The 23,560-nt window shown below is 43.9% G+C and overlaps 1 protein-coding gene across 2 annotated transcripts in view; it reads left to right on the top strand.

Moving 5' to 3' along the window:
- The window catches only part of LOC139204526 (transcription factor 7-like 1-B), a 32,157-nt gene extending 10,571 nt beyond the window's left edge, over positions 1-21,586 (top strand). The window contains exons 4-12 of one of the 2 annotated variants that reach the window (XM_070834563.1): positions 8,472-8,555; positions 15,844-15,979; positions 16,424-16,526; positions 17,029-17,112; positions 19,177-19,317; positions 19,428-19,587; positions 19,734-19,841; positions 20,053-20,104; positions 20,694-21,586. In XM_070834563.1, coding sequence (XP_070690664.1) covers positions 8,472-8,555; positions 15,844-15,979; positions 16,424-16,526; positions 17,029-17,112; positions 19,177-19,317; positions 19,428-19,587; positions 19,734-19,841; positions 20,053-20,104; positions 20,694-21,187 — 1,362 coding nt within the window. In that variant the 3' untranslated portion in view covers positions 21,188-21,586. Of the gene's footprint in view, positions 1-8,471; positions 8,556-15,843; positions 15,980-16,423; positions 16,527-17,028; positions 17,113-19,176; positions 19,318-19,424; positions 19,588-19,733; positions 19,842-20,052; positions 20,105-20,693 lie in introns of both variants that reach the window. The other variant, XM_070834562.1, reaches the window with a different exon arrangement.
- Positions 21,587-23,560: the final 1,974 nt, after the last annotated feature.

Genomic DNA, 23,560 nt, shown 5'->3' with positions numbered 1-23,560 from the left:
AGGTATTATTTCCACAATTTACAACTTTATACTTCTGAGATTTCTGCAAAGACCTTCTTATTTGACATTCAAGAACTGCACCTCAGCAAAATCTGACACCAGCCTGTTGGAAGAAAAAAAAAACGTTCTCAGTTTCTTTGTTCAGAACACCTCAGAAACTTTGCGAGCCCACAGCTTCACCCGCATCACCCACCACCCACAACCTCAACTTTTCTCCCTGCTACCCCCTCCCCACGCACACACACACACACACACACACACACACACAACCACCCAAACATGTCCTCCAGCCAGGTTTATTATGCCGTTTCACGCAGACCAAAATTGCAGCTGCATGGAGAACAATCTGGAGCACATTAGCTCAGGCGCTGTGATTTATAAATTGTTTCTCAGGCCATAAATCCCTGCTGTAATTGTGCACAAGCACCCCTTCTCTTTCTCCAGTCACTCCCCCTTCGTTCTTTCTCTCTTTCTCTCAGTCTCCCCCCCTCTCTCTCTGAGCAGCTTACAGTTTTTGGGGTTAACACTAATTGTTTGCAGAAGTGTGCAGTTTGGATTGAGAAGAAGTTTGTTGCGTTGCGGCACAGATTTGGGGCTTGCAGAAAACAGCTTGTCATGAAAGATAAACTTTCCTACTTTTTTTATGCTCTTCGTAAACCTCACGTGGTGTGAGCAGAACGTCCAGAATGGGATGTGAGCATTTTGTCTTCAGCTCCATGTAACTGCGGTTCATACCCTGCATTCCTGAATACTGTGTAATTGTAAGGGGCCTCTCCTAAACTCCGTCCCTGGGAATTTGATATTTACAGCAGCCCCTGATCGTAATCACCTTGCCGTTCTCATTAGATTGTATTGAAACTGAAAGATAGCAACAGCTGTATACATATACTGTTTTGAATAGCATGTCCAGCCTTGAGTTTTCAGTGGTCTGGTTCATGTTATAGAGACATTTTTCAGCCACTTTTCAGCAAAACCAGAACAGCTTATATAAATCAATGTGAGTTGCTAAGAAAATATCTCTCTTCTCAAAATGTGTAAAAAGTAATTTATGCACTATCGACAGAACAAAAAAAATGACATTGTCAGGAGATAGCCAGGCCCTTGCTTATGTTTCTACTCCATTGTTTTGCTTTCAAGAGACCTGATGAACCTTGAAGAGGTAGGGGACCTCATGACCCAACCTCATCCCGCTTTGTGACTCCTCTAAAGGCTTTTCCTCCAAGCCTGAAAACCCACACGTTCGTTCTGGAAAATTTATTCTTTACAAAGTTTCAGACATGTAAGAGGATCCCTGGATGTGAACGCGAATTGAATTTACAGCCAAACCTATCACTAGATCATGATTTAGCACTCAATATCACTATGCGCAGCGTGATGAAAATGAAGCCTGTAGATTGCTGGGGAGTGACTTTTACGAATGTTTCAGGTATAAAAATGCTTTGGCGACGTTCCAGACCTCCCTGCAGTCCGCTGACAATATGCATAACTAATCACGGGGAATGTCATGGTAGTAAGTTGTGCGCTTTGTCACACACTGTGGAAGTTTGAAACTACTTTTGAAATATTTTCCTATTCAGTTCATTCCTGTGTAACATACCGAGTAGTACTGTCAGATGAAATTATTTTCAACCACCCAAAATATTAATTTTTGCTTTATTTTGTCTAATTCAGTCGAAAAATGGCAGAGAAGAGAATTATTTTGCTTCTAGCCCATTTCTATTTTTCTGTGTTTCTATGTTTCTGTTTTGTTGTAATTCCTGAAATGTTTCTAAAATCATTCACAATAAGGGTATATGGGTTTAATTTCCAACAATCAGTTTCTGTGTCCCCGTGCGACAGGACTGAGTGTGGCGGCATACCTGTGGCGCGTGAATGTGTCTGTGTGCTTGAGTCTGCGTGCCCCGGAGGGGCGGTCGGAGAGGAGACGGCAGAGTGGAGCGAGTGGGGTTAGCAGTGGGGTGATAGGGATGTCAGGTAGTAAAATCTGAGATGAGGCAGGGCCCAGAAGTCAGCGGAGCCTGGAGATTTGCGCCTGGACTGGGAGAGCAAACACAGGAGGCATCTGCAGGCAGCTGTGTGTGTGGGGAGGGGGGTCAGGGGGCGGGGAGGGGCTGCTGCTGCTCAGGACAGGGGGGTGGGGGTGTGGAGCTGGGTGGTGGTGAAGAGAGAGAGGGGAGGTTTGGGGGGGAGGAGGGGGGGTGGACTTGCAGAGTGAACACAATCAGCCCTCTGTTTTCATAAGACTTGTGGTATGTGAGAGCAGAAACAAATGTGTTTAATTTAGGCCCTTTTTTTCTCTCTCTCTCTCTCTTGCCTTCTCCACTACACCCACTTATGCCCACCTCTGTTTTTCAAAACTGACACTCTCCCTTCAAGATGCCTCGTTGCCTCTCCTGCCACTGTCAGCTGCTTTTAGGAAGTTAAAAAAAAATATGAGCCAAAAAAAGCTTCTTTTTTTTTCCAAAAAAGACGAAGAAACAATCACCTACTATGCCCTGTCAGAAAAAAACGACACACTTTTAGCAGACGTCCTCAAATTTACTTCTGGAGGGCGGCGGTAAATATTTATCTGCAATTTCAGGAAAAAGAAGAGAAAAAGATTATTTTTATGTCTACTCCGAGAGTTTGGAGTGATTACTGCGCTGTGGTATTTGCCCTGTTCGGTGTGAGGGGTGCATGCTGGACTTATTATTGCCTCCTAAATGCCTTGGCAGGAAACACTGTATTATATTGGTAACCCATGCTGTCTCCAGTCAATTTGTGTTTGGTCATAAATGAAAAATTCAGGTCTCACTTGTGTGTCATTGGCGTAGACTTGGACGCACACACACCTACACTTAGACTCACATACACGCACACACACACACACACACACACACACACACACACATTTGATTTCTAAGTAGAGCTTTACTGTAAACATCCAGCCAACCACTGGTAACCACCTCGTGTTCTGGAGTTAATTATACAGACGTTTATGGCTGTGAATTTCAATGAAACGAGGCTACTCCCCAAACAATAAAAAGTTGTGTTCCTGTGCGACTGGACAAACAATGCCACAGGACATGGAAAAGGACGACATCTTTGACATTTGAGGTGCAGCCTGTCTTGACATCAGATCATACTGACATTAAGCGGAGGAGTCTGTAACAATATAAAGCAGATCTCCCAGGTACGGGAAACCACATAACTTACTTCACATAATTGACTTGAATAGCTTCGCGCCCTCCACTCTGTCTTTATGAGATGGCCTTGCTCTTACCAGATGCATAATTATTTTCTTGTGTGTCTAATTATACAGTGAGTTTTATATGACCTGCTGTTGCGCCCTGTAACAGAATTACTCACTTATTCCTAACTTTAACCTCTTTAAGACCGAAGAGCATCTCCTTTAACCACGCCTGATTTAGAGTATCTGAAAGTCAACGAGACAGAAGAAGAAACAATGGCGGCTTCATCTACAGGCTCGCACGTGCTCCACGGTAACACTCGAAAGCAGTGGATACAGGAAGCAATAACTCAGGATCATGTCATGCAAAAGGAAGAAGAAAAAAAACCCTGATACAAATAATTGCTTGAGTTGCAAAAATGCAAACTCCTGCTGAAGTCGCAGCTCCCTCGCTGGAACAGAATGTTAAAGGAGCTTTTTAAGGGGGTTTGTCTTGGCCTTGTGTTCTGTTAATGCTGCTTTATTACTGAAACAGCAGTAAATTCACTCCCAGGACTTTTCAAATAAACCCGGTTTGCAGGCCAGTTTGGCCTTGTACAGAATATGCATGAGGCAGTCATGTGACACCATTGCTCACAGACGTTTTTTTAAGTTGAAACCTGGAAATTTTTTCGACAAAATGTGGACATTATATGCAACAATGTTCCTCTCTGATTTTAGATAATAAATTACCCACATACAGCAGTTTCTTCGCTGTGTCAGGTAGATGCTTAAATTGTATGTATGCTCCATAGAGACTTGGATGGAGCTGCAGGCAGAGTGTGTAACCATCTTGGAAATCTTGGAAAAACCTTGACGTCGTGTTGTTAGGACCTCCCTCACGCTGCCTCCCCTCTCCACTCTCCTCTCTCCCTCTTTGCACTAATAGTTCTTTTGTGTACAAGAGCATGTTAAGAGGCCAATGAGCCTGGCCTTAATAGGCCACGTTGCCATAGAAACCACAGCACTCTGGATGTCTGACCTTTGACCCAGTTTTTTTTACTGGCTGTGAATAAGAATGCAGGACGACCAACCAGGTCACAATAGAGGCCCGGCAAACTGAGGGAGTGACCCTGTCATAGTCACTTAACTTCATTCCTCCATGGGCTAATGGACACTTCAAATGTGGTAGCCATTAGCAGGATGCTATCTCCACTGCTGGACCACAGGCTTCTCAGGGTTAGTATAATGTAAACCAAGAGGCTATATATGAAATTCAAGAGATGAGTCAGAGTGACAATGACAGTTCTTGTAGTGCCTGATGGATTTTTTTTTTCTTCAAAAAAGCATCTAAGTGAGGGGTCAGGGTCAGAAATCCACATTGTCCATTTGATGAAAAAAGAAAAAATCATCTATCAGTCACACACAAATATTTTCGTTGTTTCTTTCTCTTTGTACCTCTCTTTAAGATAGCTTTAATTAATAACTTCCTCCCTGACTAATCTACTTACTTCATAGTGGACCGGATAATAGGACATGGTCCCCATTCAGAAAAATTTGCAGTGGCCCAGTAGTGCATTGTGGGTCTGACCAGCTGAGCTGCTTGTCGTTTCCCCATCAATTACACACTAATTAGCACAATGACTGCCGAGGTTTGCTTAAGAATTGTCAGTGTAATTGCCTCTAATGTTGGCAAACAATGGGCCTTAATGCAAACTCTGAGACGAGGCGGGGGCTACTTATCACATTGTTTTTGTCCCTAAAGCTTTAGTTGTGTTTCATGCATGGATCAGGTTGAGGTGTCAATGGCCCCGCATGAGCAGGTGATATCAGCAGAGCAAACCAGGGAGGGACCGTCGTGTAGGGGGCCTGACAGGGCTATTGTCTGGAGTTGCTGTTCATATGGGCAGGGGACGGTAATTAACACCTCAGCCAAACAGCAAGCTGTGCGGCCCATTTGTTTTCTGTTGGGGGGTAAAAGAAAACAATGGGGAGGGGTTCTCCACACAGTAGGTGATTGACATTATCTGCAGGAGCGATCCGCGGAGGCATTCCTGCTGCTCCGCTATTCACCACAAGTTGGGCGAAGCCATTTCACAAGCGCCAGGCCTCGTCTGAGCTGCCACTTTATACATATTCACTCTTTTATTTGTCCTTTGACTTTGTCTGAACGTTTGCCTGTGACTGATTAAGTTAATGCAGTTCAGCATAACATACAATAACATATATCTTGTTTTTGATACTAATAGTGGCAGTGTTCCACAGCCAACGTATGTTTCATGCAAAATCATTGCATGTTATGGAAATTATTATACATTAATATTAGTTTTACTATAATAATAACTTTACTTTCTGCCTTATTGACTGTCATTATGGCTACTCACCGCAGCCTTGAAGTCGGCAGATAGTTGCTAGCAAAGTTTGGGATTTTTTTCTATCCCTTTGGCAGAGTGTCTGACTTAGTTTGACAGCAAATGTCCAGACATCTGTCTCTTCTCCGTGCTCTGATGTTGGCCTGCAGTATGGTACCACACACTTCAGAGATGACAAAGACTCTTGGCCGTGTTTTCCTCAGCTCTGTGAGAGCAATGTAACAATTAGAACCCAGCTCTGGCAGGCCACATGCCCCAGAGCATATGTTGCATTCTCTCTCTTCAAAAAACCAAAGGGCTCCAGTGTAGCTTTTTGGAAAATTTCAGTGGCATCACTGCCACCTTTGTCGCATCTGGGTCCTGTAAAAGTAGCACATTCTACTGATGTCTATTCTGAGTGTTGGAGGCAGCAGGGAAGGCTGGAAGACAATTAGAGAGCAATGAAAATGGATCAGCTAAACTTCACTTTAGTTACACATTTCTTTCAGTACTCTGTCCGAGTCTATTTACCAGAGCTTCCATCTCCCATGCTGAAACAGACATTGCTATGGGCCCCGACCATATGCCTGTATTTGTTTCCAATAAAATAAGGGCATGTGTAAAGCATTACTAAATGTCTTGCAGCCACACTGATGCTGGTTTATCTCCCGTTTCAGTCTTTTACTAACATTTAATACCGCTTTAACCATATGATCTATTTGAGTCACCGATTTTAGGTGCTATCAGCTATCCTAACTTTTTTCTTACATTTCCATTGTGTCCTTTTTTTCCCCTTCACTGTAACACTGAGAAAGTTTTTGCTGAGCAGCGTGGCCCACAATTCCTCGCCTTTTGTTTCCCGAAACAACTCACAGGCCCAAACGCCCTCCCTCTCTCTGCCTCTCATGTGAGTGGTGTGCTGCTGTAGTCTGGACTGGAGCTAATGTGACAGTGTGCGGCTGGCATTACCTGGCTGGATGTTTCAGGGAGTGTGTGAACAGTTGCTCCATAGGGCACACTGGCAATTAAAAGAAAAGTAGGCGCTCAGAAAAAAGTGCCTGGGGGCATGTTCCTCAGTCCTGGCAGAAGCTGTCAAATGAGGGATGGATCGGGTGGGAGAGCCGGGGTGGGCACGGCCGGGCAAGACCAAACGCTCACAATAGCGCTTGTTTCATTTGTGGAAGGACTCATGATTGACATAGATTAGACAGAGAAAACTGCATTGTTTTGGATTTTTCTCTCCAGAGAGTAGCATTCATTAGGCACCATGCACACAGCAGAGTAAAGTTTCAATAGGGAGCTAGCAGCCTCTAAAAGCAACTGCCTCCTGACAGTTGTATGGACTTGGGCCCATTAGTTGGAACCTACGATTCAGCCTTGAGCAGTATAGTGAAAATGAAGAGGGCCGATGTCAACTCCAAGAATTTCCCCCCTTTTCGAAGGGAAAAAGGGTCCCCTTCCCCCTGCCTCGGTGCTCTGTTGGACCCCAGCTGTCAGGAAACAATACCCACTGCCTGCTCCGACAAACTCATTCCTGAAAATGTTTTTTTTTCCCTCCTCTCCCTTTTCCCCCTTCTGCTATAATGTCTTTTCCATTTTTAACCCGCAGCCATCCAAGCTTCCTTCCTCCTCGCAAACCCTGAGTGATGAATTAAGTTTTAAGAATCAAAACCTGAATGCATGACTCCTCCTGTTTGCTTGTTTGTCATCATTTATCCTGCACGTTTTTGAAAACTTTTGAAAAGCAGACAAAGCGTTGCATATATTCTTTAACTGGTTATTTTTTTTCTAAGTGTCAAGCACTGCTTTTTTGTCTTTTCCATCCGTCACATGTTTGCTATGGGTGGACGTCAAACTGTTTGTGCAAAGGAATTTATTAGTGCAATGCTATGTAAATAAAAACGGTAGTATACATTGTAGAATGATAACAGAGGATGCATGGTGAGATTGTGCAATCACATCGTCCAGACAGGATTTATCACCCACTTATAAAACACTTTCATGCCCAAAAGGCAACTTAAATAACATGCTATGATACCTTTATGTTTCTGCACTACATGGGCCCGGGCCTATAATATAAAACACTTTTAATTAATTTGAAATTGTACCAGAGAGAAAATCCACATGCATGACAAGCTGCTGTGTCCGGTATTTAAACTGATTCATAAACCAGATGGTTGAGCCGTGCTTTCGGAGCTCTGGCTTCAAGCTATCTCCATTGCTGGAGGATAAAAAAAAAATGCCCAGCTTGTTGTATCAAGCAGTAAATCACAAAAACCTTTCCTGGAGAACACAGCTTACTCCATGGCACATCGGCAGCAGTAATGTTCCGGTGGAAATCTTTGTGACGTGAGAAAAAAAAGAAGAGGGAAAGCAAACACTTGCACAAGCCTTTATGATAACTTTTAGAAATGTGTGAAAAAGAGCGATACTGAGAAGAGGAGGGACAATATGATTGGGGGTCAAAAGGCCAAACCAATTGAGACGGACAGACAGGAGTTCGCTTCAAGTCCGCAGCTCAACCTTTCGCTGTTTTGTAGATGGGGCTTCCTTCCAGCTGTCTCTTCCCACCCGCTCAGCGATGGGCGCCCACAGCTGGCCTCTTGTTTTTCCTTGACAAACGGCAATTTCACAGTCCTCCACCAGTCCGTTGTGTTCACATCACTCTCCCCACTCTCCCGTGTGCCAGAACTGACTGTCTGACTCCAGCAGCAATGTGGGCCTCGTACAGGTGTCTGCTGGAGATCTCTGTGGGCTTGACACCATTCATACCACTTTTGCACGCTCTATGAAAAGATTCAGTCCCAAGGGTTCAGTAAATATTAGAGGGTTTTTTTTGTCTTCTTTTGGCTCGTTAGATTTGGCTTTTTGCTCTGCATTTCCTTAAATCTTGTAAATATTTGATGCTTTTGTTATCCCTGCAGCACGTCCGATTCTGTTGTGTAATTCTACTCCTTTGTTCTCACCCACAGTACCTGCAGATGAAATGGCCTCTTTTGGACGTCCCTGGTTCTGCAGGACTCAAAGACTCCCGTTCTCCAACACCAGGGCATTTAGTAAGTACAACACACAAAGCAAAACATTTTTTGGCATTTTTTTTATCATGACAAGATCAGGAGTTGGGAATCATCAGTATTTCAGGTTACTGTTGCGTGTGTGCAGAGTAGTCGGGTTTCTTGTGTGGTTTTGAGTCAGTGCATGTTACAGAAAGGCTGTGGAGAAACCAGAGAAAGCGTGTATGACAAAAGAACAACATGAGGGAAAAATTCCACAGTAAAATCTCACACGCCAAATAAGTGGACTGTAGAGTTCCACCATTTTCTCTCCCTCATTTTGTGGCACTAATAAGACATTTCCTCAGGGCAACATCTTACAGGACATTAACTAATTATCAAAGAAATCATGTAAGCTTATTGGGGGAATCAGTTTACTGTGAACCGTATAAATGCTTTAATCAAACTATTAGCATAATGTGGTTATTCACAATAATGAAGTTATCGTGTGCATGTAAATGCACTGGTTCCCATCCTTCCTCGTACAGCTTCTCCCCACATCCCCTACAGCACCCGCAGGCCAAGTGCTGAACAGTCTGTCTGTCTTTACCACAATAACTCAGTCTACATCATAAATCTCTCGTGTTCGGACCTCCTTGTCATTCCTGAACTTTCCCACACAGGTGGGAACTAGTCATCAGGGTGTCTCACTCTGGTTAGACAATGCGGGGCCTCAGCAGACCTGTTTGGTTCGTAGCTTTGCTGAGGGATGTGTGTTTGGGATTGAAAACATTAGATAACGCGGAGGCCCGGGGCGTCTATCTCGCATCTCACCTGTTTGAGTTTATCTGGGCGTTTTCCGGTTTGTAAAGTCATGGTGAGCGGCGCATGGAGCAGAAAACCACTGTCACTTCACTTCAGTAAAAAAGAGCCGTTGTGACTCAGCCCCTTGACCTTACATATCCCGGCTGGATGTACTTGTTGAGTCTGTGGTTGATTCGCTGGATCCCATAATCGCAGTGATGCACATGACAAAGTGCTCATTGAGTGCAGTCAATAGGAAATTGTTGTGAAGGGGACGGAGTTTGCTCATGGGAATCCAGGGCTGACTTAAGTCTCAATGGAAACCAATTAAAGATATTTTATTAGAATAAATGCTGACCTGTCAGTGACCCTGTTGATTTGTCAGTGGGACACAGCAGCTACTGTGTTATGTCTTGTTGCAGCAAGCTGATTTTAAGTAATTTAACCAGTATTTGGCATTATGAAACGTATGAATCCACATTGAAGGGAGTCAAGTCAAAGCAATGAATGCCATAATAGCAATTTAAAAGACATGAAAGCGCACTGACTGAGGTTGAGTTCTCTGTCTGGATTGTTTCTGTTCTGTCCTTCGGTGGTTGCAGCTACTTTTCATGTGGCTCTGTGTTGGTGCTTTTCTGTTTTTGTTTGGCCTTCATCTCTTTGAACGTCATTAAACCAGAAAAGTCAATAGAGAAAGAAACATTGTAGAAGGCTAAGAATGTGAGGGATTCAACTCTTTTCTGGCAGCAATGGTACTCACATTGTCTGAGTAATGAGTAGCCTTGACTTTTGTGTGCTTAAATATGGACTGTTCGTAAGTTTGCAGTGTCTGCTATTTTGCCACATGCAATTCAGGTTCTATATTGTTGTAAGCATAGATGGAGGCTTCCTTGTATTTGAATTAAAGTTGATACTCTGACTTTTTAACTGAGACAAGACATGGTATTTATTATGATCATTTTACTATTTTTATTGCGATTGAATGGCACAGCTCTAATGAACAGGCAATCCGAGGCCAAACATCCCAAATGAAACACTTCAGTAAAGGAAAGGAATATTAGATCATTACACTATTGTCTCAGAACTCATGAAACACGTTCATTTTAAAGGAGCATAACAAGTAGGGAAGTTCATTGAAAGTGTGACAGCTTTCAGTTTGTGAACTGAAAGAGGAAGTTGCCATGTTTGATCTGCTGACCTGCAACCAGAGGGTCATTTGATGGAAGCTCTACCGGGTACAGTGTACCCTGGGTACGGAGGATAGGAAGTGAAACACCCCGCTGTGGCCAAACCCCCCACACTGGGCCAGGAGCCCACATACCCCTCTGGTGTGCTGCTGCTGACAGAGAGCCAGGCTGATTATGTGCTCATTACTCCAGCCGAGGAGAGAGAGGGAGAGTGGGAGGGGAGCAGCAGGCTGGCTCCCCAGGCCTGCAGGCTCCCTAGGCCCCAACACTGCACTAATGAGAGCAGGGGGAGCGGATGGGCACACATGGGGGGCCAGGGATTACTGCCCAGGGCTGAGAGGAGCCAAAGAGAGAGACCCGAGGAGAGGAGGTGAGGAGACACCAGCAGGGACTCCTGAAGCAGAAATGTACTCCTGCAGTCATCCTGCAAGCGTGTCTTAAATTTGACATCATTGTTTTGTTTTCGTGATGGACGGGCATGGTTTGGAATATCTGTGAAGATCTGCCTGCAGGCACATATGTCTTAAATTTTCTATGCATGTCATTGACACATAACGTTACTTTACTGATAAGCCTTTTACAGTCTATTAGTGGAGACGTCTGCTCAGTCAAGCACCTCTGCAGATTAATAAATCATCCACTGGCGAGCCACCACATGAAGATAATGTCGATATTCACTTTTTTTTTGTGTGAATGATATCTCACATTCCCACGAATGATAGCAGAGATCAATGTAATTATTTTTGGTGAACTGAAATCACTTTGACACGCCCGCTAATTCTGGCAATGGGGAACAAGACCAGAGGAAGTAAAATCAGAGAAATTAGAGCATTCGGTGGCTACGAAAGTCCAGGGAAAGAATCCTGTCACTGTGCAGATTGGGTCCATAAGGCCTATATGCTAATCAGAGCCTGCTCTGGCCTGAGATCCTCAATTATTCAACAGACAGGTTTGTTTAGCATTCAGTTAGTATTGCTTTTGGTAGTAATGGTGGTGGTGGTGGTGGTGGGAGGACTGGGAAGATGGGAACAAGCTTTTCTGTGAACATACCACACCCCACTGTGCATACACACACACACACACACACACACACACACACACACACACACACACACACACACACACACACACACACACACACACACACACACACACACACACACACACACACACACACACACACACATACGTCCAGCACCCCAAAACCCCCATATAAGCTCCTGTCTCGTCATGAATAATACATCAAAGGCGCTGCAGGGCCAGGTGATGCAGTATGGCGAACTTGTCAGCCCATCAGTAGTGGCCGAGCTGGACCAGGGAGGAGAGGAGAGGAGAGGAGAGGAGAGGAGAGCAGAGGAGAGGAGAGGAGAGCAGAGGAGAGGAGAGGAGAGGAGAGGAGAGGAGAGGAGAGCAGAGGAGAGGAGAGGAGAGGAGAGGAGAGGAGAGGAGAGCAGAGGAGAGGAGAGGAGAGGAGAGGAGAGGAGAGGAGAGGAGAGGAGAGCAGAGGAGAGGAGAGGAGAGGAGAGCAGAGGAGAGGAGAGGAGAGGAGAGGAGAGGAGCGGAGAGGAGAGGAGAGGAGAGGAGAGGAGAGGAGAGGAGAGGTGGCGCTGCTCTCTGAATCATGTGCATCTTGTACTCATCTTCCACAACGCATTGACTCACAGTCATTAACACTCTGCTGATAATGATGTCAAGGATGCGTACTTTCCTCTCTGAGGTCATTCAGTCACTTGCAGTAATCTGTCCACAAGGCCTATTCTCTGTGTCATTACGGACTACACTGACTGGTCCTGTTGCTCTGGATTAGACGGAGCTGTGACTCTCTAATGAGGTAGAACTGACTTGAGCGCCTGTCTGTCAGTTACTCATCAGATCATGGCGCACTCTGGGCTCAAATATGGGCTGATCTTCTCTTGACAGGGACACAAGAATCGCCCTCTTTGTTTCAATATTGTATTAGTGTTTAGAGTAATCAAGGCATCGAGGGAACTGGCCCTGTCACCGTGTCATAAGTCACTTAGTCACCGAATAGTTTAAGTGAATTGAAGTGGCAAGGTTAGAGCAGCATTCCGTACATGCCTTTTGTCTCCCTGCATGTTTTGGCTGCAATCTTCAACTCTCGGGGCAATACGACAGTGTAAGTAGAGATATTAGCTGAAAATGTGCTGTTTTTTTCCTCCATCAGAGAGATACATATACTTGCTTTCGACCCATATTCGTTCAAGAGACCTTTGACTGGGAGTCCGGTGAGATTTTCTCGTTTTGCATTAGGCAGTGAACAACCGGGATCCATCATGAAATCAAAGGCTTTGGGAGGACTGAACTGAATACTGATCTAAGGTCTGCAGTCCTTGCTGGGCCACTGCAGAGACAGGATCCTCTTCAGAAATGGAACAAGGAACCAGTGCTTTGATTCCACTCAAACTCTGAAACGAACAGATTTTAGGATACTGTTTATTAGTTTCAGATTTACCAGAAAATAACGCCGTATATCTGTCAGTGTACAAATATTTATGGCCACACTAGATCCCAATGAGACTGGTCCATGTTTGTGTCTGTACACGCGGTGCTGATTTTGTTAGTTTTCTCGATTTATTTAATGACCACTGGGGATTTCGCTCCCGTAATATGACGCCGCTCTGCACTCTATTATTTTAAACTAAAATATTACCGCCATTGACCTTTTCAGAGGCAATGACCAGACGTAAAGCACACGTTGTCTGTGATGAATGGCATAGTTTTGGAGCGGTTGATTTTAAAGACATACGACACGGTCAGTCCCCTCTCACGTCCGCTTCCTGTTGGCGTTGACAAACAAGGCTTGGATTTCTCAGCATGCCAGGCATTCTTTTCACCCTGTCTTTCCTGGAGTTTTGAAAGGCCTCTGAGCCTCCCACCCAGAATCACCGAGCATAAAGACACACAAAGCTGCGGGGTTATTCAGTTTGTTCTAAGCTCTCTTCCCCATCGGCTGTTTGCCTAGTAATTCAATTCAGATGTGCAGGATCCAAAAACATGTTTGCTTGAATGAAATCCACCCCTCCACCCACATTGACCAAGGACTATGCTTTTCTTAGCGCCGTTCCAAGTTGGACAGCCAGGCGAGGTACTGCCACCTCGGCCTTTTTAGTTTCAAACCCTCTTAAGAGACAGACATCTTTTCTCTGCACCGGCTCAGCAACTTTTGGCTGTTTTTTTCCCCTTTAAACCCTCCGGTTACTATGTCCAGTCACCCTTTGGCCAGTTCTGGGTGTTTTTACTTACTTGTACACTGTAGACCTGTTTGCAACATGCACTTCTATGTAAAGAGCATGATTTCTGTCTGTCGATGTAGATACCATCTGGTTCCAGGTTGCCCTTTATCCGTCCTATCACGTAGATGTTGTTTATATTTAAAACACGGCTCATGTTCCTTGTGGTTTCCTTATTACACACCAGACGTATGAAGCCATCATGGATGACAGGAATGTTACCTCTACACATAAAGCAAGTGAAAGAGGGCATTGATATATTAGTGTTTAGTTTTAAGTCATGATTGAGCCATTAGTCTAGTTTTTCAGTTTTACATAACCACATGTTTTGCTCCCAGAGTCCTTGAGAGCTTCATTTATTTCAGTTTAAAAATTTTTTGCAGGTTTTGATCGATTTCTTTCAAAAATGTCCTGATTCAAAGAGAGGAATTTGCCTGATGAAGTAGCCATCTTTATTCCTAACGGATAGACGGGCAGGTAGGACACGGATCAGAATAGTTTTGCATATGTGCAACCTGCATACTCCATTTTTCTCCCCATTTGGCCAGGCTGCTGAGCTGAAAGGCAGCCCGGACTTGAAACTAGTGCCTTCAAACTTAGAAATATGTTTAGAGCACACGATTGGTGTATTCCAGGATATGAATAATTAATAGGCATCATTTCAAATTCTCATTGAAGTGCTTCCCAAAATGTGTTGGCACCCAGGTCTAGAGGTCTCGAACAGCCCTCACAATATAGGGAAAATTCAGGCATATTGTACATGAAGTAGAACAACAAAGCACAACTCAAATATACATGACATGTGGGACCTGGGGTTTCAACCCAGCAAGTCAACACCATTCCTGCCACGCAGCTTTATCAAAGCCTTTTCTGTGTTGTGTCAAATTGTGTTCTCTGCACATCATCATATGCATTGACCTTATATGCTCTAAGTCTGGAGGAACCAAAAAAGTCCTGAGCAAAGTGATCTTAATATAGCCATGTTTAACACCAGTAAATATTTTCCTCACTCCATCTGGCATTACCAGAATCAAAGCGTGCTTTAGACATCGGAGAAACCGATTTGCTAAAGATTTAAAAAGAGGAAAAGGTTGGACGTTGCTTTTAAAAAAAAAAAAGAAAAAAGCTACAATTTGGAACAATTCTAAGCAGCGTGAAGCAAGAGAGTGTACAGAAGTCTCAATGCAAACCTTGTTCCCTAGCAGACCACGTTGGAGAGAGACGAGAGGTTGAGAAGGGGGTGGGGAGGGATATTGAAGAAAGGTTAGCCTGAAGGAACAAGACTCCTTTCTCCCCCCCCACCCCTTGACCCTCCCATGTGACAAGTTGAGCCAACAAGTGCTCTATTCAGCCAGGCAGCCAGGGGGAAATGACTGCGAGGCTGAGCGATGCCTAATGAAAGTAGAGACGCTGGTTATTATTATTGTCTTCATCGTCCTGGTCGGAGCTGTAATGCAGCTGGGATCTCGCCAAAGATCTGGGCTTTTCCAACATGCGTCTGAACATGTTAAAGGAAGTTTTATCTCTGGACCTTCTGTTCTTCACCACTTATCTTAAGTCACACCGAATTAAGTGTTTTTCAGCATGAGGGTCATCTTCAGTGTAACGTGGCAGCGCGATCCACCCGTGGGTGTGTGCTCATTCCCATCAAGTGACTGCTGTCTGGCAGAGTGGGAGATGATGACTTGTTTATGGATATTCAGTTTACCTTAGCCTGTTTGTTTCTGGCTTGCTGGTGTGACTTTTGGACTCCGTGGCACTGTTGTTTTTCTTGTCGGACTGAACAAACAGTTCTCTCCTCAACTAAATGACCGTAATGGTCTTGGCATGTGTCTGCATGCTTTTTAGTGTTTCTTGGTGCTGGTCCAGATTGCATCACAGGGCCGGTCACACGCGCAGTCTGTGATGTTTACACATGATGGCCTGTTTACTCCATGCATTTCTTTTGAACAGTGGCCAACAAAAATCATCATGTGCATGCATACAGTACGGGACGAGGAGCAGAGCGGCTTTGATGGTTTACTTTGCGTTCGCTCTGTTTTAAAAGTCAGGTGTCAGACACTTGTTGCTCATAAATTCTTTGTGTTTTGTTTTTTCCTGCATCAACAGTCCAATAAAGTCCCAGTGGTGCAGCATGCCCACCATGTCCACCCGCTGACACCCCTCATCACATACAGCAATGAACACTTCTCCCCTGGAACGCCGCCATCACACCTCTCCCCGGAGATCCTCGACCCAAAGACAGGTAAAGTTCTCATGGATGCACACTGATTCACTTCACGACACACTGTTTGATCTTAAAGCGATATTCCGCATAAAATCTGTCAGTAACCTTGAAGGTGGTTGTAAAAATTGTAGTACGGAGCTCAGAGGCTTTAGTCAGCTTAAATTCCTGTCAGCTGCATTGAATTCAAATGGTGACCATTTGTCACAGTGGTAAAAAAAAAAAAACAGTGTTTCACTGTTTCTGTTTGGAATGTTCTGAGAAAGTTTCAATGGACAATGTGTTATCTTTTTCCACCTTGAAAACTTTGGAATCACCACAGTGAATTCACACTCTGTAATACAATAGGCTTTCAAGCCTGCACTCTTTCACACACTTTTGGTGTGAGCATCAGGGGTTTGGTGAAGATGGTAGCGTGATGACTGCTTTTTAAGAGCTGGCGTCTTCTGTTTTTGTCACCTTCAGGCATTCCTCGGACGCCTCACCCATCGGAGCTCTCTCCGTACTACCCCCTGTCTCCTGGTGCTGTCGGTTCGATCACACACCCTCTGGGCTGGTTCATGCAACAGTAAGTTCCTGTTATTTTCAGTCCGTACAGCCAGAAGTGTTTTGTTCTGAATAATAACAAAACTTGCATCTACACTTGCTGTGTTTGGTTTTAGTTGGCTTTTTTGGTTTCGTGGCCAAGAGCTTGTTGTGAGTTTAGATTAAGAAAAAGTGTTCTCTTTTTCTAGTTCAAGTCAAGAAACAAGAAAAAACACGAGTAGGGTAACGTTTTCATGATTTTAGTTTAAAGCAATGTCTGATTTATGCTCCGTTGTGCAGCGACATGATGCACCATATGAGAGCAATAATAAATTAAAACATTTTAAAACAAGTTTACCAGGAGGTATTTATGAACTTTTATAGGTTTTGCCATGGCTCTTGTAATCAATTGCAACGGTGCTGTTCCACAAGCAGGGGATTTGAGTTGATGAGTAGAAGATTAGTGCTGGTGGGTTAGCTGTCAGCTGTGTTTGATCCACCTCACACTGGAGCTTTTGCTCACTCTGTCTCCCTCTGTCTCCCAGGCAGGGCCAGCCCATGTACTCCATCCCACCGGGGGGATTCCGTCACCCCTATCCAGCGCTAGCAATGAATGCATCCATGTCCAGGTGAGCGGATCATGTTCAGCAACACCCCCACCCTCCCAAAGGGAGACACCTAATATCTGCTGCTTCTATGACATGCTGTAATCACATTTCTCCTGCTTTTTTTGCCAGCCTTTTTTTAACACTGGGTAAAAATAAACGGCTGGTGTGCAGCTTTACTGTATTGTTTGTATTGTTCAACTCTTTAGAAAGATTTTTGGAAATAGCAGAACTCTCATTTTGAATAACATACTTTTCACCTCTGACAATCATTGTCAGATCACATACAGGCATCCGTGCTAGGACTACAAAGGGATGAGAAGTCTATCACAGACAAGTGCAGCTTCTTAAACAGAGCAAACACATTATTGGCATTCAGCACTCCTCTCCTGTCTTTTCTCTCAGAGCTAAACTTCTGTGGTCAGGCCAGTGTTCAGAGCCACAACACACACACACACACACACACACACACACACACACAGATTTGGCAGAGATGAAAAGGCTGAGAATCGATTAGGACAAATCAAAGCTCACCTGAACCTACACGTCCCATCAGACTTAACTCTCTCGCCCTCTTTCAAAATTGGAAAGATTTGTAGCGAGCCTTCCGGTGGTAGTATGAGAGGATATATTCAGAAAGGTCTCCGTGGTCAATAGCATGTGTAGCTCCATCGGAAGATGGACTCACAACAATAACAACTTATCCTACAGAATTTTTTTAATACAATCTAATGCATGCCATTTGGTGAAATATTGCACCCATCCACACTTTTTCAAGTTTATTATAAACGCGAAAAGGCAATATGACTCAATAAAATATAACTGTAAAATTGTGATTATAAAATCAGAAGAAATAAAATCTATGGCAGCAGCATAGGTCACATAAATACAACTGCATCACATGAATATCAATAGGAGCATTATTCTCAAAATGTGGGGCTTGACTGCGTGCCATCACCAGACTGTTCATCAGTGACTTGGTTTATAGATACAGTCAGTGTGGGTTTATCACCAAGGGAGTGATATCCACACATAAACTAATAATCACTTTGTAATTAATGAAGCACTCAATAATAACAGCACTCAGAGGAACTCCGGAGACGCTATCAGAAATCCCATCAGTTTGCAATGAGGAAACACCAGAAGCAGGAAAAGTAGATAAAAAGTAAATGAAAGGTGAGGAGCACAAGATAAAATAATAAAATGCAAAAAAAGCAGGAAGTGTATGGCACCTCCTTGTTTGTACAGTGTAAATTATTAGGTGCTTCAAAGAGGAAAAATATCAGCTCTTAATCGCAGATATTTCATTGGGCTTATTGGACAAATTTACACTTGCACATACTTTTTTTGTTTTATATTCATGAATACTGAGATCATGAATTTTGAATGAGGAAGATGTTTCTGTGCGAGTGTTTCTCACCTGGCCTTCAGTGTTGGTGTCTTCGATGGTTAGAAACAGCTAGAAAAGCTCCTGTGTAAAAGTTACCCCTGGGTTGGTCCATGCTGAGTGCATCATAAACTACAGCTGATGACTCACTTCATGTTGTGCACTGTCCCTCACGACAATCTGAGTGCCATGTTAAAAAGAGTTCAAATAAAAAGAGTTTTCCAGTCCAACATTAACTAGAGTGCGTGACAGAGGGATATGGAGCTTGATTTTCCCCGTTGTTCCTTACAAAGCTCCATTGTATTAAAAATTGTAAATTGAGAGAGACACTTTGCAAAGGTGTTCTGTGTGGACGGCTGTCAGAACGCCTTCCATGGTCTGAAACGTGGTAAGGAAAGAGGTTTCAGGTGTCACGGCCATACTGTCACCATGGTAACAACACACTCCACTTTTCTCTAGCCATTGCTGAATAAAGGGGCTTTTGAAAAAGTCTTTATTTGAACAAAAAGCAAGCATTTCACTCATTGTGTGTATGAATTTAGTCTAGACGGACGCAGTAGGCAGAGCGAGTTTTACCCGGAGGGTAAGGCAGGGCACTTATGTGCCAAGCTAGGTGAACCTTGTCGAGTTAACAGGGTTAACTCTGTTCACTCTGCTGGTGAATCTGCCTGTTAAAATGCTGCCTCCTTTTGCCCTCTCAGCTTGGTGTCCAGCCGTTTCTCCCCTCACATGGTGACTCCGCCTCCGCACAGCCTTCACCAGACCGGCATTCCTCATCCCGCCATTGTCTCCCCAGCCATCAAACAGGAGCCCGGTGGTGACATCAGCCCCTCAATGCATGCGTAAGAAAAAAATAAAATCAACACCTGCTTTTATTGCTGCATAATATTTCCCCTTTCCGCCACCATTCACACTTTATTAACAGTATCATTTTAATGTTTCGGGTTAGCAGGAAATCCCCTGTTCCTCCCAAGAAAGAAGAGGACAAGAGGCCTCATATCAAGAAACCTCTGAATGCTTTCATGCTGTATATGAAGGAGATGAGAGCCAAAGTAGTGGCAGAGTGCACTCTAAAAGAGAGCGCTGCCATCAACCAGATCCTTGGAAGACGGGTAAGTGGCACAGACACAGATGTACTTGTGAGTTTCACTTTTTATTCATATATATGTAGACACCATATATGTGGTGTGTGTGTGTGTGTGTGTGTGTGTGTGTGTGTGTTTAACAATCCTTTGATATCTTCTGTCTTTGTGCACAGTGGCATTCCCTGTCAAGAGAGGAACAAGCCAAATACTATGAGCTGGCCAGAAAAGAGAGGCAACTCCACTCCCAGCTCTATCCAGGATGGTCAGCACGAGATAACTATGTGAGTGGCACGTTTCCATGACCCGCTCTTATATGAATGAGGGGCGGAAATTAAGAAAAACACTTTTTTTTCTCTCACAAGGCTCAGTCAAACATGACTGCTTCACTTAATTATAATAATCACACTTTTGTTCTTACAAACCGAAGTCACACGGGTGGTTTACTTTCACTATTAAAAACAGTATTTTAACTGCATTGTTTTATCTGTGCAGGGAAAGCGGAAAAAGAGGAAGAGAGACAATAAACCTGACTCAAAACCAGAAGGTAAGAGGCCTTGTCTTTCTGATCTTCTCTCTCTATATTTTTTTTCTTTACAAACTGGAATTGAAAAAACGACAAGCTTTATTTTTATTGCAAGGCTCCAATGCAACCTGCAGCAGCGCACCTTTACTCTGTTATTCATATCCGCCTTTTGTGCATGAATTCTTTTCTTCACTAACACTTAATACCTTCTTTCCTTACTTCTACACTTTGACAAGCAGCTTTTGAGGTTCAGTGCCAGTAGTAGCAGGTATGTCTGCTGTTGTGCAACCAAGTCAACACTGAAATTTATCCAAAATAGGAGAGCTCTCCACACGGCATTGCACGTTTTAATGTAGCGTGTTGTGGTTACTTTTTTTCATCATGAATACGTACTGAATGTTTAACATCATGTTTCACTCTCCCCGCTGTAGTGTGTCTTCAGGTTGATTTGAACATGTCATGTTGCAGAGCTTTTGCTGCCTTCATCCTCACTGTTTTAATAATCACTCGCTCACTTCCGTCGCCGGCAGCATTGAGGGACGTGAACCAGATTTCAAGCCAGCGGCAGATCCATAATTCAGCTTCTCCTCTTCTCATTCGCTCTCTCCAGACTTCTCGATAAGAAGCAAGAAGCAGTGCGTGCAGTACCTGCCCTCGGAGAAGATGTGTGACAGCCCCGCGTCATCCCACGGCAGCATGCTAGACTCACCAGCCACTCCCTCTGCAGCCTTGGCCTCCCCGGCTGCTCCCGCCGCCACTCACTCCGAGCAGGCCCAGCCACTATCGCTCACCACCAAACCGGAGGGACGCATGCACCACCACTTCTCCCTAGCTGGGAAGGCTTCCGGATCCACATCCTCTTCTTCTTCCTCCTCCTCCTCATCTTCCTCCTCTTCTTCCACCTCCCAACCCACCATCTCCATCCCAATTGGTACTTCAGGTAGCCAGTCGACCACACCCATCCTCACCCGGCCAATCCCCTTCACCTCGCTGCACCACTCCATGCTCTCCCCCCCTTCCCCTTTCCATCAGGCAGCCCTTCACTCCCATCATGCCCTGTTCCAGTCGCAGCCCCTCTCCTTGGTTACCAAACCAACTGAATGAATCCGCAAAGGCAATTGTCTCCCATTTATTGTGCTGTATATTGCTTTTCTTTTAAATAGGTATTAGAACAACTTTTTTTCTAAATAATGAAAAGGAAGAAATATTATTGGTCAATATTTGACCGTCTCCTTTTCTACATCTCTCAATGAAAACAAAATGTATTTTTTGTAAAGTTTACTGCAGAACTGGTTTCTTTTTGATGCATTTATCCAATGAACCTCTTGTATAAAAGAACCAATGTACATAAAGTTTCTTTATAAAAACAAAAAGGAACAAAAACATGTTTTCTTTTTAGCCAAAACCTGATTAATGTTAGTATTAAGTCTAAGTCATAGTACTGGCCAATAATTGCAGCCCCCTTTTCAATTCACGAGTGTGTGCCCCTTCTTTGACATGTTAAATAAACATTTGAAATTGTTTCTTAAAAGAAATGCCTCTTTTTGTCTTTCCTCAGCCCATGTCGTTTAATAAGCAGAACTTTCTTTAACAACATAATGTGGTTTGGATTAATATTGTCATAATAGCGACCACGGTGCATAACAAGTTGATAACTGCCTTTTGTAGGTGTTGAGAATGTAGATTTAATGAGCAGCATAATTTTATGACAGCCACACTGAAAGGGAATAAAAGTCCAAAATACACCTGTCAATTCTTTAGTCTTGTGTTATGTTTTAGTTCTAAACGGGGAACATATTCATAAAAACCTTGCTGATGGTTGCAAGGCGTTTAATGTTTCATAAAGCAGAATTAGGCTAACCACACTGGAAAATGAGTGCCTGAACCAGGGTAACTAAATTTGAAGCCCAAAATAAATACAAATAAAAAAATAATAGACATCTGCTCCTTCTCAGAGTAAAGCGTCCCACAACAATGACAGGAAAGCAGGTCAGCTCCATCCCAGCACACCGAACCCTGCTCGGGTTCCCTGTTCCTCTTGCACTTTTACTGCATCTTTATTCACCGTTTGGCACACTGCTTAGGCTTTAATTAACTCAGAGGTAATGGGATGGAGCCCTTGGGACCTCATTAGGCATTTCAATTAGTGAAAAACACACAAGGTAGGTTACAGTTTTTGGTGGCTTTGGAGATGAGGAGTGGTGCCAGGGATGGACCAATTATGTCTGAGCAGGGGGGACCGGCCTGGACGGGCCGACTGATGCCCCCCCGCGTCGCAGAGCTGGGAAATGTTACTTTTCAGCGGTCTCTGAGCTGATTGGACCATTTATTGTGTCCATTTTACCAAGAAACGAGTTTCCAGATAGTAGACTGCACCATTAAGCACACCGGAGGAAGTGAGCAGTCTGGGCTAATTGAGTTTAAGCTTGATTTTAGATGCCACAATTCTAAACCTGACATTGTCTGAAATATAGATTTAGTCACTGGTGAGCAGCCATTATTAGTGATACATTTACTGTTAATTGTCTGACAGAATCAAGCATCGTTGTCAAAAGACAGAAATACATTTGTTTCACAGAGGCATCTAAAACTACACACAGGTCGGCTGAGGACCCCCCCAACCTTAGAGGCACCAAAATGTCAAGCCCCCCCCCCCCCCCCCCCCCCCCCCCCCGCTATGTTTTAAGCAATCATCAGCCATAATAAGTCTTTGCTTGTTTGCCGTACTATCTTACATCATTCCAGGCACAAACCACACAGTCTCTGGTGCCACGGCTGCCTACTCCAAGCCACTTCACCAATCCGTCAGTGAAATTACAGGTAATGAGTTGTCAAAACAGCCCGGAAATCTGTCTGCTCAAGGCCATACATCCAGCGCAATGCAATTCTCCTAAGACAGAACCCTTATTATGGAACTCAGTCCCCCAAGTGAATGACTTCAAATGTGTTGGTTTCACCAGGTTGTTCATCAGTTATTATCTTCTATGTCCCTGCCCGTGCCTGCTTATCTTTATCTCGTATGATTCCGGTGAAATCTGATGAAATCTAGGAAGAAAATTGGATTGCTGAAGTGTGGTAGGCCTACATAACATACCAGCATGTAGGAATCTAAAGCCTCAGCATTTTGCTCAGTTTTCAAACAAAATATCTACTTGAATTGGAATAAACAGAATTCTGTCTGAAAATTCCCATGCTCCTCTAAAAGTGTAACACGCCACTGTTTATCTCTAATACCGTATCTGGTTGCTGCTCCACTCAACATCTGCCATGTAAGCACGAGGTCAGATTTAATACATGTTAATTTTTGCTCATTAAATTCTTCCAATCTCTTGCCAAGGTTTCTTTTTTGGGCCTTCCTTTGATCTTGAATTTATTCCAGGTTAACCCTTTGATATTTCGCATGCGTAATACAGCACCAAGACCTGTCACTGAAATCATAAAAAAAATTGCAACACTTAAAATAAAGCACACACCCAA

This window comes from Pempheris klunzingeri, chromosome 7 (genome assembly GCF_042242105.1).
Source record: "Pempheris klunzingeri isolate RE-2024b chromosome 7, fPemKlu1.hap1, whole genome shotgun sequence".
Lineage (NCBI taxonomy): Eukaryota > Metazoa > Chordata > Actinopteri > Acropomatiformes > Pempheridae > Pempheris > Pempheris klunzingeri.
Note: the sequence above shows the minus strand (reverse complement) of the source record. Positions and strands in the feature narration are given on the sequence as shown.